This window comes from Humulus lupulus, chromosome X, assembly GCF_963169125.1.
Source record: "Humulus lupulus chromosome X, drHumLupu1.1, whole genome shotgun sequence".
NCBI classification, from domain to species: Eukaryota; Viridiplantae; Streptophyta; class Magnoliopsida; order Rosales; family Cannabaceae; genus Humulus; species Humulus lupulus.
Genome location: NC_084802.1, coordinates 169,464,414 through 169,478,225, shown reverse-complemented (window position 1 = coordinate 169,478,225; position 13,812 = coordinate 169,464,414). Strand labels below are relative to the sequence as shown.

Sequence of the window (13,812 nt, the reverse complement as noted above, 5' to 3'; positions counted from 1 at the left end):
TTATTGAAATATATGTCATCGACCTGATGGCAAACTTCCAAACCAAAAATACACTGAATATATAACAGAAAATTTATAATTAACAAATCAGAAAGCACTCCATATATAGATATATATATTCTACAATAACATATGATACATAACACACACCCATTTATATATATATATATATATATATTTATATAATAAGGGCAAACGCGCGAACGACAAAGAAAAGACTAATTCCTAATAAGGATGGAACGACGTACGTAGAAGCAGAAAACGACGTGATGATGATTTATGAATAATGAAAAGAGATAATGATCGAGTGATATATGACACTACTACATATCTCGGACATGGAAGATATTAGGGTTTTTGATGACGATGTCGTACATGTAAACTGAGTTGAACCTGGAAAAGTCTCTGGGAAGAGATATCAAATCAATGGAGGATCTCTTGTGGAACTGGAAGAGGTCCGAGTCACCCCCGTAGTACCTTTCCCACCCTAAACCGATCAATATTTGCTCCAGTGAGGAATATGATGAGACTATCTGTCCACTTGGTAAGTGTACCAGAGCCTTTCTACGGGACCCTTGTCTTCCGTCTGAGGAGGACTCCCCTTGGTTCTCCACCAGTCTGATTACACCGTTCTTGAAAACCCAAACTCCAGACATAATGATCAATCGATTGATGTGTATATATTAATTTATATATGGATCTTGTATATATATGTGTAATGCTAACTTAGCTAGCTCTAGGTAATATATTTATATAGTACAACTAGGGTTTTAGCTTAATTCTGTTTGGGTTTAATTCTTAGAGATCGAGAAGAAAAAGATATATATCTATCTATATATATATATATGTGTGTGTGTGTGTGTGTGGCTTAATTGGATAAGAAAAATATTGGGTGTTTTTTTGTTGTTGGGAAGAGAATGAAAGGAATGAGGCTATTTATAGATGTCAAGGGAGCAGAAAAAAACAAGAAATTCTCTTGATGATGAGAGAGAATTATTAATAAAGAACAGTAGTAGCTAGAGAATAGTAGCAATAATGATATAATAATAATATGTTTGCCTTTGTTATAGAATCTAGATATTGTATGTAGGACCCAAGGGTATTAAATATGAGGGCACATGGATGCTCATAGGGTGTGATTAAGGGCACAAGTTCCATCCGTGGTGGGCACTGTGGGTGTGGGTGTGGGTGTGGGTGTGGGTGTGAGTATTTTAGGTTTGGAGAGAATCTAAATGTTCTTTCATATACTTTTCTAATGGGGAATCTTTAATATATAAATATAAACATGTATCTTTATATATAATACATAAACTATATTACAATATAGTTAGAAAAGGATCCAATAATATATATATATACACACATAAGACAGAAGGAAAAAAAAGTCAATGAAAACTTTCGCGTATATTACCCCACTTACCATCACGAGATGTCCACGTGAAGAGAGTGTGAGACGATAGTGAAATATTTGGTCTGAGGTATTCTGCTGGTGATTTTGTAAACTGAATGAGGCTCTTGTGTTATTGAGATTTCTCATGTCCTTTTAAGCTCTCTCGGGTACTTATCATCACTTGTGATAGAGTATGTATATATATCCATATCAAAACCTTAGAGCTATATGTACATTTTTACTTTTTATTGTTTTGGTCACGTGTTTGTCAAATCTTTGTCATTTGCTTGTTACGTGCTTTATATTTCTTGACACAAGAGAAATACAAAGAAAGAAGAGTATATTGCTATATGGGTTTCTATCACAAATTTTTAAATAATTTTTATTCAAAAACTATATATATAGCTATAGGCTATAGCTAGATGCTCAAATATTCCTCCCTATACATTAATATGTTGGTCCTTATTGTAAGACGAGAGATAGAGATTATAAATTTTTAGTATTTTCTCTTTAATTTATTTTTTATTTTTTGGTGGGGGTAATATCAGATCCATATATATCATAAAATTTATTAATACTAATAAATTGCATATGTACATATTGGGAAAAAATATTATATATATATATAAAAAACAAATTTCTCTCATATTTATATAACTCTCATAGGTAAAATTATTTTTATTTTAATAGAAAATTATACTAAGTAGAAAGAAATAATTAAGAAAATCAATGGAACGAAGTCATAGAATCCTAGTTATGTACGTAACTATTGAAGAAAGATAGTTAGGTAGGCATTGGAAATGGAAAAAAAGTGAATTAATTAAGGGGAGCATTAACGTTCTCTTATTGTATTTATGTATTTATATTACTTTTTCAATTTTAAAAAAATTATATTCTGTAGTCTCTACAAGTACCTAACTTCCAAAGCGATGGAAAATGAAATTTCACTCATCATCAATTTATATGGCATTAATGAATAAGTTACGAGCCATGGACATACAGTCAATTATGATTAATTAACAGATGGATATAATATCTATAACCTTAATAATGATCATCTAATAAGGGCAATCAAACACACTAACTTATTAATTAAGCAGATAAAGTGGTGGAGCCACAAAATATATAAGCCTACTGTATTATGATAGATTATTAACTATGTCGAATCTAACGGATGAGTTCTTGGTGAAATTTATTAATTATTCTTATATTAATTAAACACTCCCATACTTAATTTATTAATGAAATATATTCATAATTGTTTATTTGTGTATTAAGCAAAGTCCCATATAAGTTATAAATGAAATGTAGTTATAGGCATAATCTATGTTAAACCATGTTATTAGTACTTAATTACTCTATTTCTGTGTTAGCACTTGGATTAGTTATTAGCGGATATCTGTCCTTCTTTCCTGTATTTTCTATATTCACAGGGCACTATATATCTTTTGTGTCTCTGCATTTTACCTTTAGAGGAATACAAAACATTTTCTACAATATTCCTTCATGGTATCAGAGCCCCTATGGCTCTCGCTATGACTACTGAAAGTAGCATGAGCTCAACTCCAGCTCTTCCAGATTCTTCTTCCCCACCAAGCCCTCCCGTGGTTCCCGGTGCTCCAACAATTACTTCTCTTCCTCCCCAGACCTCTGTTTCTGGTCTTACGAGTGCCTCTTCCAAAAAAATTACTTCTCATTTTCCTTTTGTGAATCAAATGATTGCAGTTAAGCTTGATGACTCCAATTTTCTAGTCTGGCGTATGCAAATACAGAACATCATTATTGCAAATGGTCTTGAAGGCTTCATCGATGGCACCACAGTTTTTCCTCCTCGGTTTACTTTCGAAAATCAACTCAACCTTGAGTTCACCACTTGGCATCGCTACAACACATTGATCATGAACTAGTTATATGCTTCAATCTTTGATTCTTTACTTCGTCAAATTGTGGGCTTTACTACTGCAGCTAAAATTTGGGGATCTCTGGCCAACATCTTCACTGCTGCCTCTTCTGTCAAAATCTCTGAAGTTCGCACTACTCTACAGAATTTGAAGAATGAAGGTTTATTGGCTATGGCTTATATACAGAAATTGAAAGCTCTTTGCAACACTCTTGCTTCAGTGGGCGATCCAACCTCCACACAGGACCATCTCATCCACTCTTGAATTGGTTAGGACCTGAGTACAATGCTTTTGTCGCACTGATTCATTCCAGATCTGATAAGCCATCTATCGAGGAAGTTCATTATCTGCTGCTTAGTTATGATGCTCGGCTGGATCGACAACATTCTGTTACCTCTCTCAGCTCCCTTCAAGCCAATTTCACCAACCTATCTCTTCCTCCATCCAAACCTAAGTCTCCATCTCCCAGGTTTTCCTCTTCCTCTTTCTCTCCTCGTTCCACTTCTCGACCCTCCTTCCCTCCTCCATTTTGTCCACCCGATCTACTCCCAATTACTCTTCGTCTCCCTTATCTCCTCGTCCTAGCAATAGACCTAAATGTCAAATTTGTTCTCGTCCAGGTCATATTGCTACTTCTTGTTACCATAGTGCAAATCTGCAATATCAACCCCCATCCACGCTTCCACGGTCCTTTCATGCCTATTATTCTCAAAATGGTCCCCTCCTTCCCACCCCTTCCTCTCCTACTACTATCGCGGATTCGAGTTGGTATATGGATTTTGGTGCTTCGCACCCTTTTACATCTGACGTGAATTTGTTGGAGACAGTTCAACCATTTCAAGGATCCAATCAAATTACTTTAGGCAGTGGTTAGAGTATTCCTATCTCTCATGTTGGTCAAGGTACTTTTACCTTCTCTTCATTCTCCTCTTCTTCTTCGTGAGGTGTATCATTCTCCCACTATCTCTAAAAACCTTTTAAGTGTTTCCAAAGTGTGTCATGATAATGGTGCTTTTGTGGAAATTCATCCCTATTATTTGTTAGCAACAGTTCCTAGTGCGCCACGAAATTGCAGTAATAGTAGTATTGTATACAACAATTTTTTTTCTTCATATAAACAACTTTATATTAGGATCCTTTAATATGCAATATGTTAATCAATATATATTATGTATATATAAAAAAAATAGGAAACGATTTAACTCTCGTAGCCTATCAAGAATCATTGAATCTTTTCATATATATTTCGATCTTCCTATCCTCGCCAGAGTACTCACACCTAGATCTTCCAAAACGTTCTCTACACCTCAATATGTGGGTGGGCACATAGAGAACAATGATCAATTTTGTGAATTAAAAAATATTCTCAACACATGAGACTCTTGATTATAGGCTAGAGAGAAATGGTTTTTCTTTTGTGAAAAAATATGATATTTTTTCTTCTCTATAAAAATCTTTTAATGACTTATTGTTTCTATTTTCTATCATATATATAGACATTATTACCATAATAATAATAGTAAATAAAAATGATCATCTTTAATAATAATAATAATCATAATATAATGATGATGATGATGATAAAAGACAAAGTCTTACATTCCATTTTAAAATCCCTTTTAAAATTTATTATTAATTAATTAAAAATAAAAAATCAATATCTGATAACATCATAAGTGCCACACGCATAGAGCAGTCCAAGCCATATGCGTGTGGGATATCCTTGAAAATGAGATTTGATTTTTTATGTGTTTTTATTTTAATTAATTAATAATTAGAAATTCAAATAAGGTATCATCTTTTTAAATAAAATATAACAACTTGAATTTCAAAATTCAAAATTCAAAATTTGAATTTTCATTATCATCTTATTATTAATTAAATAAATATAATAATCAAAACCAATTTTGATTATCCATATTTATCTATCCACACTTAAATAAAATAATTGATTAAAATCAATTTATTCTATTTCTACACAATTTCGAAAATTGCACAAATGCAATAATAAATTGTGCAACTTCAATTATCACATAATTGCACATTGACCCGAAGAATAAATATTCTCTCAAATAGCTCATTCACAGTTTAACTCTTATATCAACTCTTACCTTGATTACTGTGGATAGAGCCGCCCTGGGGACCTATGGACCAATAATTCCAAGCTCTAATAAATAAATGATTATTAACCAAAACTCTTTGATTAAATCATCATATTTATTAATCTCATGATTATTCTAGTATAAATATGAGACTGAACTCTTGAGAATTAAAGACATATATTTACTTAGTACTTTATTGTAACCATATAGTTTCCATTGATATAATCATTACATACAAATTAATCATCTATTGATGATTCATAATTTAGTGGGAATAAAATTACCGTTTTACCCTTTTAATTATATCTTGATTCATAATGTACCATTGACTATACTAGTGAAGGTTAATTGATACACTACAACAATATAAGAGTTTTATGACTTTATTTGTGAGACATTAAAAGTCTACAATGTCTCCTGCGGGGGGAGATATCATAGGTGGAGATATTGTAAGTATATCTCACGTCTCCCAGTGGAAGAGGTTGAAAGGTGTTCATAAATGTGGACTTTCAACATCTCCCATTGGGAGACGTGGGATGTCTCTCACCTCTCCAAGTGGGAGACACTGAAAGTCCCTGGGAGACTTTCAATGTCTCCCACTAGGGGAAGTGGGAGGTCTCTCACCTCTTCTAGTGGGAAACATTGAAAGTCCCCCACTTTTTTAAAAAAAAAATTAATTAAATTAAATTATAATTAATATTAATTTCATTTGATTTAATAATTAATTAAAATAAAATTGATTTAATAATTAATATAAATTTAAATTGATTTAATAATTAATGAACATGAATTTGATTTAATAATTAATTAAATTTAAATTGATATAATTAATAAATTTAAATTGATATAATAAATAAAATGAAATTATAAATTTTCATTAATGAAAATTTAGATTGTTTTACATGATAAGCAATCTTTGTTAGACATATGAAAAATTGACAAATATTGCACTATATATGAAGAAAGCGGTAAAAAGTAAGAAAACCTAACAATGAGGTAGGTAACTTTGGATTATCAGTAACAAATGTTGCTCATTCTTCTTGCAACTCATCAATTTGTGCATCTGTATATGACGTACTTGTTAGCTGCAAAAAAATATAAAGTAAAATATATTAATTAATTATTTGATTACATTTATATGTGTGGTTTCAAAAATAATTTGTAAATTTTAATTAATAATACTGTTCTTAAATAATGTCCTGTACTCGCATGTTCAATCAAATCTTTCAACATCCTCATTATGTAGTATTCATATCTTCTCCTATGTCTATGAAAAATAAAAGAAATGACATTAAATAAGCACGTGATAGAGTTGGATGTCTATATAAAGCTAATTGTTTGTAAACCTAGATAAAATCGGGCAGCATTTCCCCTATAATAGTGACCCAACTATCTGCATGTGAATAGCAAAACAAACAATTCAAACAACATGCAATAAGTTTTTTCCTTATAGCTTCGCAACACACAACTAAATTTCTCAGAACCTACTTCACTAAAATACACAAAGTTCTCAATCTTCCATTATCACTGCAGCACACAATTTTAAGCTCAGAACCTACTTCACTATGAATGAATATTTAAGATATTCAAACTCCTCTAACATTTGTTTAATAATATTAAAAGTAAAAGTAAGAGAATATATATGTACCTCTTCCAATTAATAATCCAAGCTAGCAAAATTACTTCACTTAGCAATCCACTTTACTATTAAATCAACAACCAAAAAAATTAAATTAATAATTAATAAATAAAATATCACTAAATATCTAACAATATATAACTTATTTTTGTAATTTTAGAAACTTAATTACCTCAAATGTGTGCTTGAAATACAAATTTTGAGGCAAAAAAATACCCTAAAATCTCACTCCAACAAAACCACAGCCTATAAAATTAATTTAATTAATATATAAAAGATTACTAAACAAATATTCTGAACAATTTCCAATGAGCCACTAATTAACCTAAACAAAAAAATGTGGTATATATAGAGCTTAGACTTATAAACTCTAACAACTAAGTCACTAAAAACTCAATAATCAACAAAAGAACATATAACTTTTCATATATTTCTAATTTTTAAATTATTTAAAAAATGTATTTTAACATAACTATATATAATCAACCTAGCTACAATGTTAATGAAAAAATTAATATATATATATATATATATAAAACATACATAATGTTCAAATTAAAAAATAATAAAAATTAAAACAAATCATAAACATATAATAAAATCTATACACAATGTGGTATGTAAAATTAAAATTAAAATTATTTTCTACATTGTCAACAAAGTTATTTTCTTAGAAGCTCATTCAAAATCTCCAAATAATCACAACAAATAAAGAAAAATATCACTAAATTTCATTTTAACAATGATTTATACTTATAATTTTGAAAACTTACCTCAACTATGTGCTTGAAATGGAAATTTTGAGTCAAAATCTCAAGTTCCCACACCTCCTATATTCTCCAAGAAAATCCTAAAATACTCATAATCATAAAAAAAAACTAACACAAAATCGCATATAAATATCATCTTAATACAAAACCTATAATTTTTTTTCAAGAAAATTTACCTCAAAACTTGAAAATGGAGAGATTTTCGTAGGTTTGAACCCTGAAAATTGCCAGAATTCTGCCCAATTCGCCTTTGGCCACCTCTGTGTATCGCGTCTCTGGAAGAGAAGAAGTTGAGGGTAATAGCGAGGGAGGACTTCCAACGTCTCCCATTGGGAGACGTGGCACGTGTCCCACGTCTCCTGGTGGGAGATGTGCCACCTGTCCTACGTCTCCCTATGGGAGACATTTGGAAGTCCCCACTAGACACGGGTTTAGACCCCAAATTTTCAACGTCTTCATGCACTTTTAATGTCTTATAATTTTAGTAATTAATAAAAAATTTCAATGTCTTCCAACATAAGACATTTCAAATCCTCCAATTTTTTAATGTCTTACACCAATGGTGTAAGACAATGTAGGGAGTCATTGAATGTCAAAATTGTTGTAGTGATAATCTGATTATGAATTTGACGTTAATAACCTTTCCAGTTCCAAAAGTTAACCCATTAGGGAATCATCATTCAATCTATAAGAAGGTATAGATTCCATGTCTATTAAGCTATGTCCCCAGTCATATACATCATTGAGTACCGAAAATAATAGTTTTTAGCCCGATCATTCAGACAAACCGTAACGCATGAATCAAATGATCAAATGACATATATATGAGTTCATAATAACTTCAGGATTAAGATTAGTTTCTATATGATCACCAGTTGATAGGTTTTATAATACTACGAAATGGTATTTAAACAAGTATTATTAAATCGCATTTGGTTCAGTTCTACATACTCTTAACATGCAAAGTACCTCCACTAAAGTGTCCTACTATACTAATAACCCGAATCTAGGTCATGTTTATTCATAAAACTCGTGGACCGTACTAGCAGTAATTAATCTGAAGATTTCATAACTTTATTTTACTGCGAACTATTTAACTTCATTATTTCAATCTCGACCCTCTCATACCAATATGAGATTGAGACCACATAGATGAACTTGAGAATTTTCTGATATTTACTTAATATTATTAGCAATAATATAGTACATAAGCTACATATATACAATAATTCAATTCATTCATTTATTTCATTAAAACCATTGTCTACTACAATTGCTTTAAGGGCACAATTCCCAACATTATTTTCTTGTCAAACATCAGGTCAATCATCGCATTCTTCTCAAGGGAATCCTTAATTAAGGCATTTATCGAGTCTCCTTACCTCAACCATTGGCTTTGTCTTCCTCACCTCAACTTTTGCTTTCTGTCAAGTATAATCCTAACATATGGCACTCTCACTTGGGGCATCCTTCCTCTGAAGCTCTTAGGCGTGTTTCTTTAGCTTGTAATTTTTCTGTTTTGTAGACTTCTAGTCTTGCCTTTTATATTTCTTGTCAAATGGCTAAGTCGCATAGACTACCATTCTCTTAATATGTAACACGGGCAGTTTTGCCTTTTGAATTAATACATACCGATCTTTGGGGTGCTTCCTCGGTTGTGGCTATTACTGGTGTGCGTTATTTTGTGTTGTTCATTGATGACTTTATTTGTTTCACCTGGATTTACCTCTTTAAAACTAAAGATGATGTTTATCAAGCTTTCCTCACTTTTAAACTAATGGTTCATACCCAATTTAATCGATTTATCCAGTGAGTTCGTTCTGACTGTGGAGGGGAGTTTCGGTCTCTCTCCAAGTTTTTCACCCAACATGATATCATTCATGAGGTATCGTACCCTTATACGCCTCAACAGAACGGTCAAGTTGAATGCACGAATCGACATGTTGTCGAAATAAGTCTTGCATTTCTAGCCCACTCGGCCCTTCCCTTTCCTTACCGGCCTTATGCTTTTTCAACGGTTGTTTATCTTATCAATCGCTTGCCCACTCATGTATTACAGTTTCAGAGTCCTTTTACAATTTTGTATCATAAACAGACTTCGTATTCTCATCTTCGGGTCTTCGGTTGTGAGTGTTTTCCTTTTCTCCATCCTTACAACTCTCACAAGCTGGAATTTCGCTCCACGACCTGTGTTTTCCTTGGATACAACAACCATCACAAGGGTTATTTGTGTCTTAATTCCACTTCAGGTCGTATATATGTGATACCAGGCATGTCATTTTCAATGAGAGTAAATTCTCTTTTCAGCACTTCTCCTATCCTCCTATGTCTTCTGCTCCACCTTCATCTCCCATTATTCAATCTCTTCCCTTCCCTCCTCCCATTTCGAAGTCCTCTAATCCTCCTGTGTCACCTTTCTTATCCCCATCTTCACATATTTCTCCTTCACCCTCTCCTATACACCACTATACTCCGACCATCTCTGATTCACCTCACCTACTTGATTCCCCTGTTTCCTCTTCCCTGTCACTCCCTCCTCCTGTTCCCCCTCTCACTAATACACACCCCGTGATCACTAGGGCTAAGGTTGGCATCTCAAAACCCCATATGTTCTATAGTGTGGCTTCTAGTACTTCTATGGAACCTTTATCATTTACTAAAGCTAGTCGGAGTCCTGAATGGTGTGCCACTATGCACGCCGCATTTAATGCTTTACAATCTAAACATACTTGGCGTTTGGTTCCTCCCCCACCTAATACCAAGGTAATTGGTTGTAAGTGGGTTTATAGAATCAAGTTCAATGCAGATGGTTTGGTAGACTGTTATAAAGCCCGACTGGTTGCCAAGGGCTATCACCAAACTCAGGGTATTGATTTCCGCGATATCTTCAGCCCAGTGATAAAGCCGACTACTATTAGATTAGTGCTTGCTTTTGGTAGTATCTTATCAGTGGCCTATCAAGCAACTTGACATCCAGAATTCCTTTCTCCACGATGATTTATCTGAGACGGTATTTATGCCAACCCTCCAGTTTTGTGGACCATGCTCATCCCTCTTATGTTTGTCAACTTTCCAAATCTCTTTATGGCTTGAAGCAGTCCCCGAGGGCCTGGTTCCACAAACTTAGTGCTGCCTTATTGGAATGTGGCTTCTTAGCATCAACTGTTGACTGCTTTATGTTTATTTTTCGTTCTCAGGTTGTTATTCTCATCATTTTTGTTTATGCTCATGACATTATCCTCATAGGCTCCTGTTCATCCTCTATGTCTCAGTTGCTCATATTTCTTCATTCCAAATTTGTTGTTAAGGATCTTGGACCATTACATTTTTTCTTTGGCTTACATGTTCATAGATCTACTGCTGGCTCCTAGACTCCAAACCGGTCACAACTCCTATTGCACTCAGTACTTTGTCTCTTCATTATGGCACCCCCTTACATAATATCACTGAATATCAAAGTATCATTGGCGCACTCCAATATTGCACTTTCACCAAGCCTGAAATCGCCTTTCCAGTGAACAAGTTGTGTCAATTCCTTCATTGTCTCATGCATCTCCAAGCTACAAAGTGTATTCTACGCTATCTCAGGTGTACTGCTCATATGGGTCTCTTTATTCAACCTGACCCTATGCCCACCCTTCAATGATTTACTGATGCAGATTGGACATCATGCCTAGATGATCACCGGAGCACTAGTGCATATTGTGTTTACTTTGGACACAACCTTTTATCCTGGTCTTCCTCCAAGCAACGTGTAGTTTCCCGCTCGAGCATTGAATCCGAATATAGAGCTCTTGCTAATGGAGCCATTGAACTGTCCTGGGTTGAATCACTAATGCGTGAACTTGGTTTTCCTCTATCTTCTCCTCCACAATTGAACTGTGATAATGTCAGTACTCTTCCCTTAGCATCTAATCCGGTACTACACGCTCGTACTAAGCATGTCGAGATTGATTGTCACTTCATTCGTGAGAAGGTATGTTGCCATCAACTCACTTTAGCCTACTGTCCTTCTGCTAATCAGGTTGTTGACTGTCCAACCAAACCTTTGGTTGCTTCCCGTTTTCAAGTGCTACGAGCCAAACTCACTGTTCTTCCATGACTGCTGAGTTTGAAGGGGAATGTTAAACTATGTTATTAATACTTAATTACTCTATTTCTGTGTTAGCACTTGGATTAGTTATTAGTGGACAACTGTCATTCTTTCCTGTATTTGTTGTATTCTCAGGGCACTATATATCTTTTGTATCTATGTTTTCTACAATATTCCTTCAATCTAGTAGTATATTCCTTCTCACGAAGAAGAAGTGTCAAAAGTTCAATTTTTTTTCACAATGTATATATAAAAAAAAACTATAAATGAAATATATGTATAAGAACTAGCTAGCCACGAACCCCTTCCCCTATATATTGTTTTATTAGTGGCCGAGAAAGAGAATATATCAAAGTTTGATAAAGTGAATGAAAATCATTGATTAATAGGTATGCATGCGTGTGCATTATTTTATATATATATATATATATATATATATATATATAAATGAGGGAGACATAAAAGAATATTATATAGGTTGGTCAGGATGTCTTATATACATGCGAAATTACAATGTATTTTGCATATTTAGTTGTTAGTCTTAGGCACATAATTTGTGTTTAAATTATATATAAAATAAGTTAAACATATGTATATATATATATATGTATACATCTTTTATATAAGAAGTGTGTAGATAACGAAAATTCTTGGCTTTAACAGTTTTTCATTTTTTTCCGTTAACTTTAACAAAATATTCTTATAAATTAATAAACATGACTTAAACTTAAATAATTTAACAAATTAAAATAAGATACTTTTGAGATATTTTATAATGATAATTATTTAAAAATAATAAAAACATATGTTTTATAACTTAAATTAAACTTAAACTTCACTTATTAGAATGATATCATATTAAACATGTAATATATATAATCTATTATCAATTACCAACGAATTTCTTGTAAAAAAACATAGCAAATAACTTAAATTTAAAATTCACTGATATAAACATATAATATATAATTTCTTGTTGTCACTGACAAATTAAAAAAACTATAACAAGCATAAACTTAAACAAAAATTAATTAATTAAAATATGATATTTTTAAGATATTTTTTATAATTTAAATAATTAAATCATATTTATTTAAAAATAATAAAGCCAACCAAATACTACAAACTGCATAAATCACTCAACTTTCTCTAATATATAAAACACAAAAACAAGAAATACGCACCAATCAAAATACCATATTCTACATAAACAAATATAAATATGTATATAAATGAAGCAAAATGGTACCTGGATCTTAGCCTCGGCATTGTCGATGGTGTCATTGCTCTTGACCTCAAGAGTGATGGTCTTACCAGTGAGGGTCTTAACGAAAATCTGCATCTTTCTTCTTCTTCTTCTACTACTACTACTACTACGTCTTCTTCTTCTTCTGGTTTCAAGGGTTTGAAAAATTAAGTGAAACCAAGTGTGGTTGTATCATTTTCTTTTATCTTATAAATTTGTGTGAAAGTTTGTTTTTATCAAGTGATTGAAACTTTTTTTTTCACCAAATTTACCAAGGGATATTGCGACATACATTAGAAACTAAAAATAGTTGATGCATGTATACTACTCTACACTATGACTTTTTCTATTCTTGTTTTATTATATTATTAATTTCTTTTTAATATTATTGTAATTTATATATATGTCATGTAGTCATGTAAATATATATCAATATTGTGTTTATGTGACATATATATAGAGATTATTGATATAAATATTTATATATACTATAGAACTGTAATTTATTCTATTATATATATATATATTTTTTTTAAAAAAAGTGAACCAATTTTTATTAAAATTATAGACAATATTTTACCCTAAATTTTTTAATACATTTATACATTATATTAAACATCTTTTATTTATTTTTATGATATTTTTTATTTAAAATTTATATAATAATAAAA

The 13,812-nt window shown here is 32.0% G+C and overlaps 1 protein-coding gene across 1 annotated transcript; it reads right to left on the bottom strand.

Annotated features, from left to right (window-relative positions):
- LOC133803912 (flowering-promoting factor 1-like) lies at positions 1–892 on the bottom strand. The gene has a single exon (XM_062242055.1). The coding sequence runs from the start codon at positions 654–656 to the stop codon at positions 324–326; it is 333 nt and encodes a 110-aa protein (XP_062098039.1). The 5' UTR covers positions 657–892; the 3' UTR covers positions 1–323.
- Positions 893–13,812: the final 12,920 nt, after the last annotated feature.

Bases quoted from the DNA above. Each gene is read 5' to 3' on its own strand.
- LOC133803912 (XM_062242055.1), bottom strand. From the start codon at position 656: ATGTCTGGAGTTTGGGTTTTCAAGAACGGTGTAATCAGACTGGTGGAG.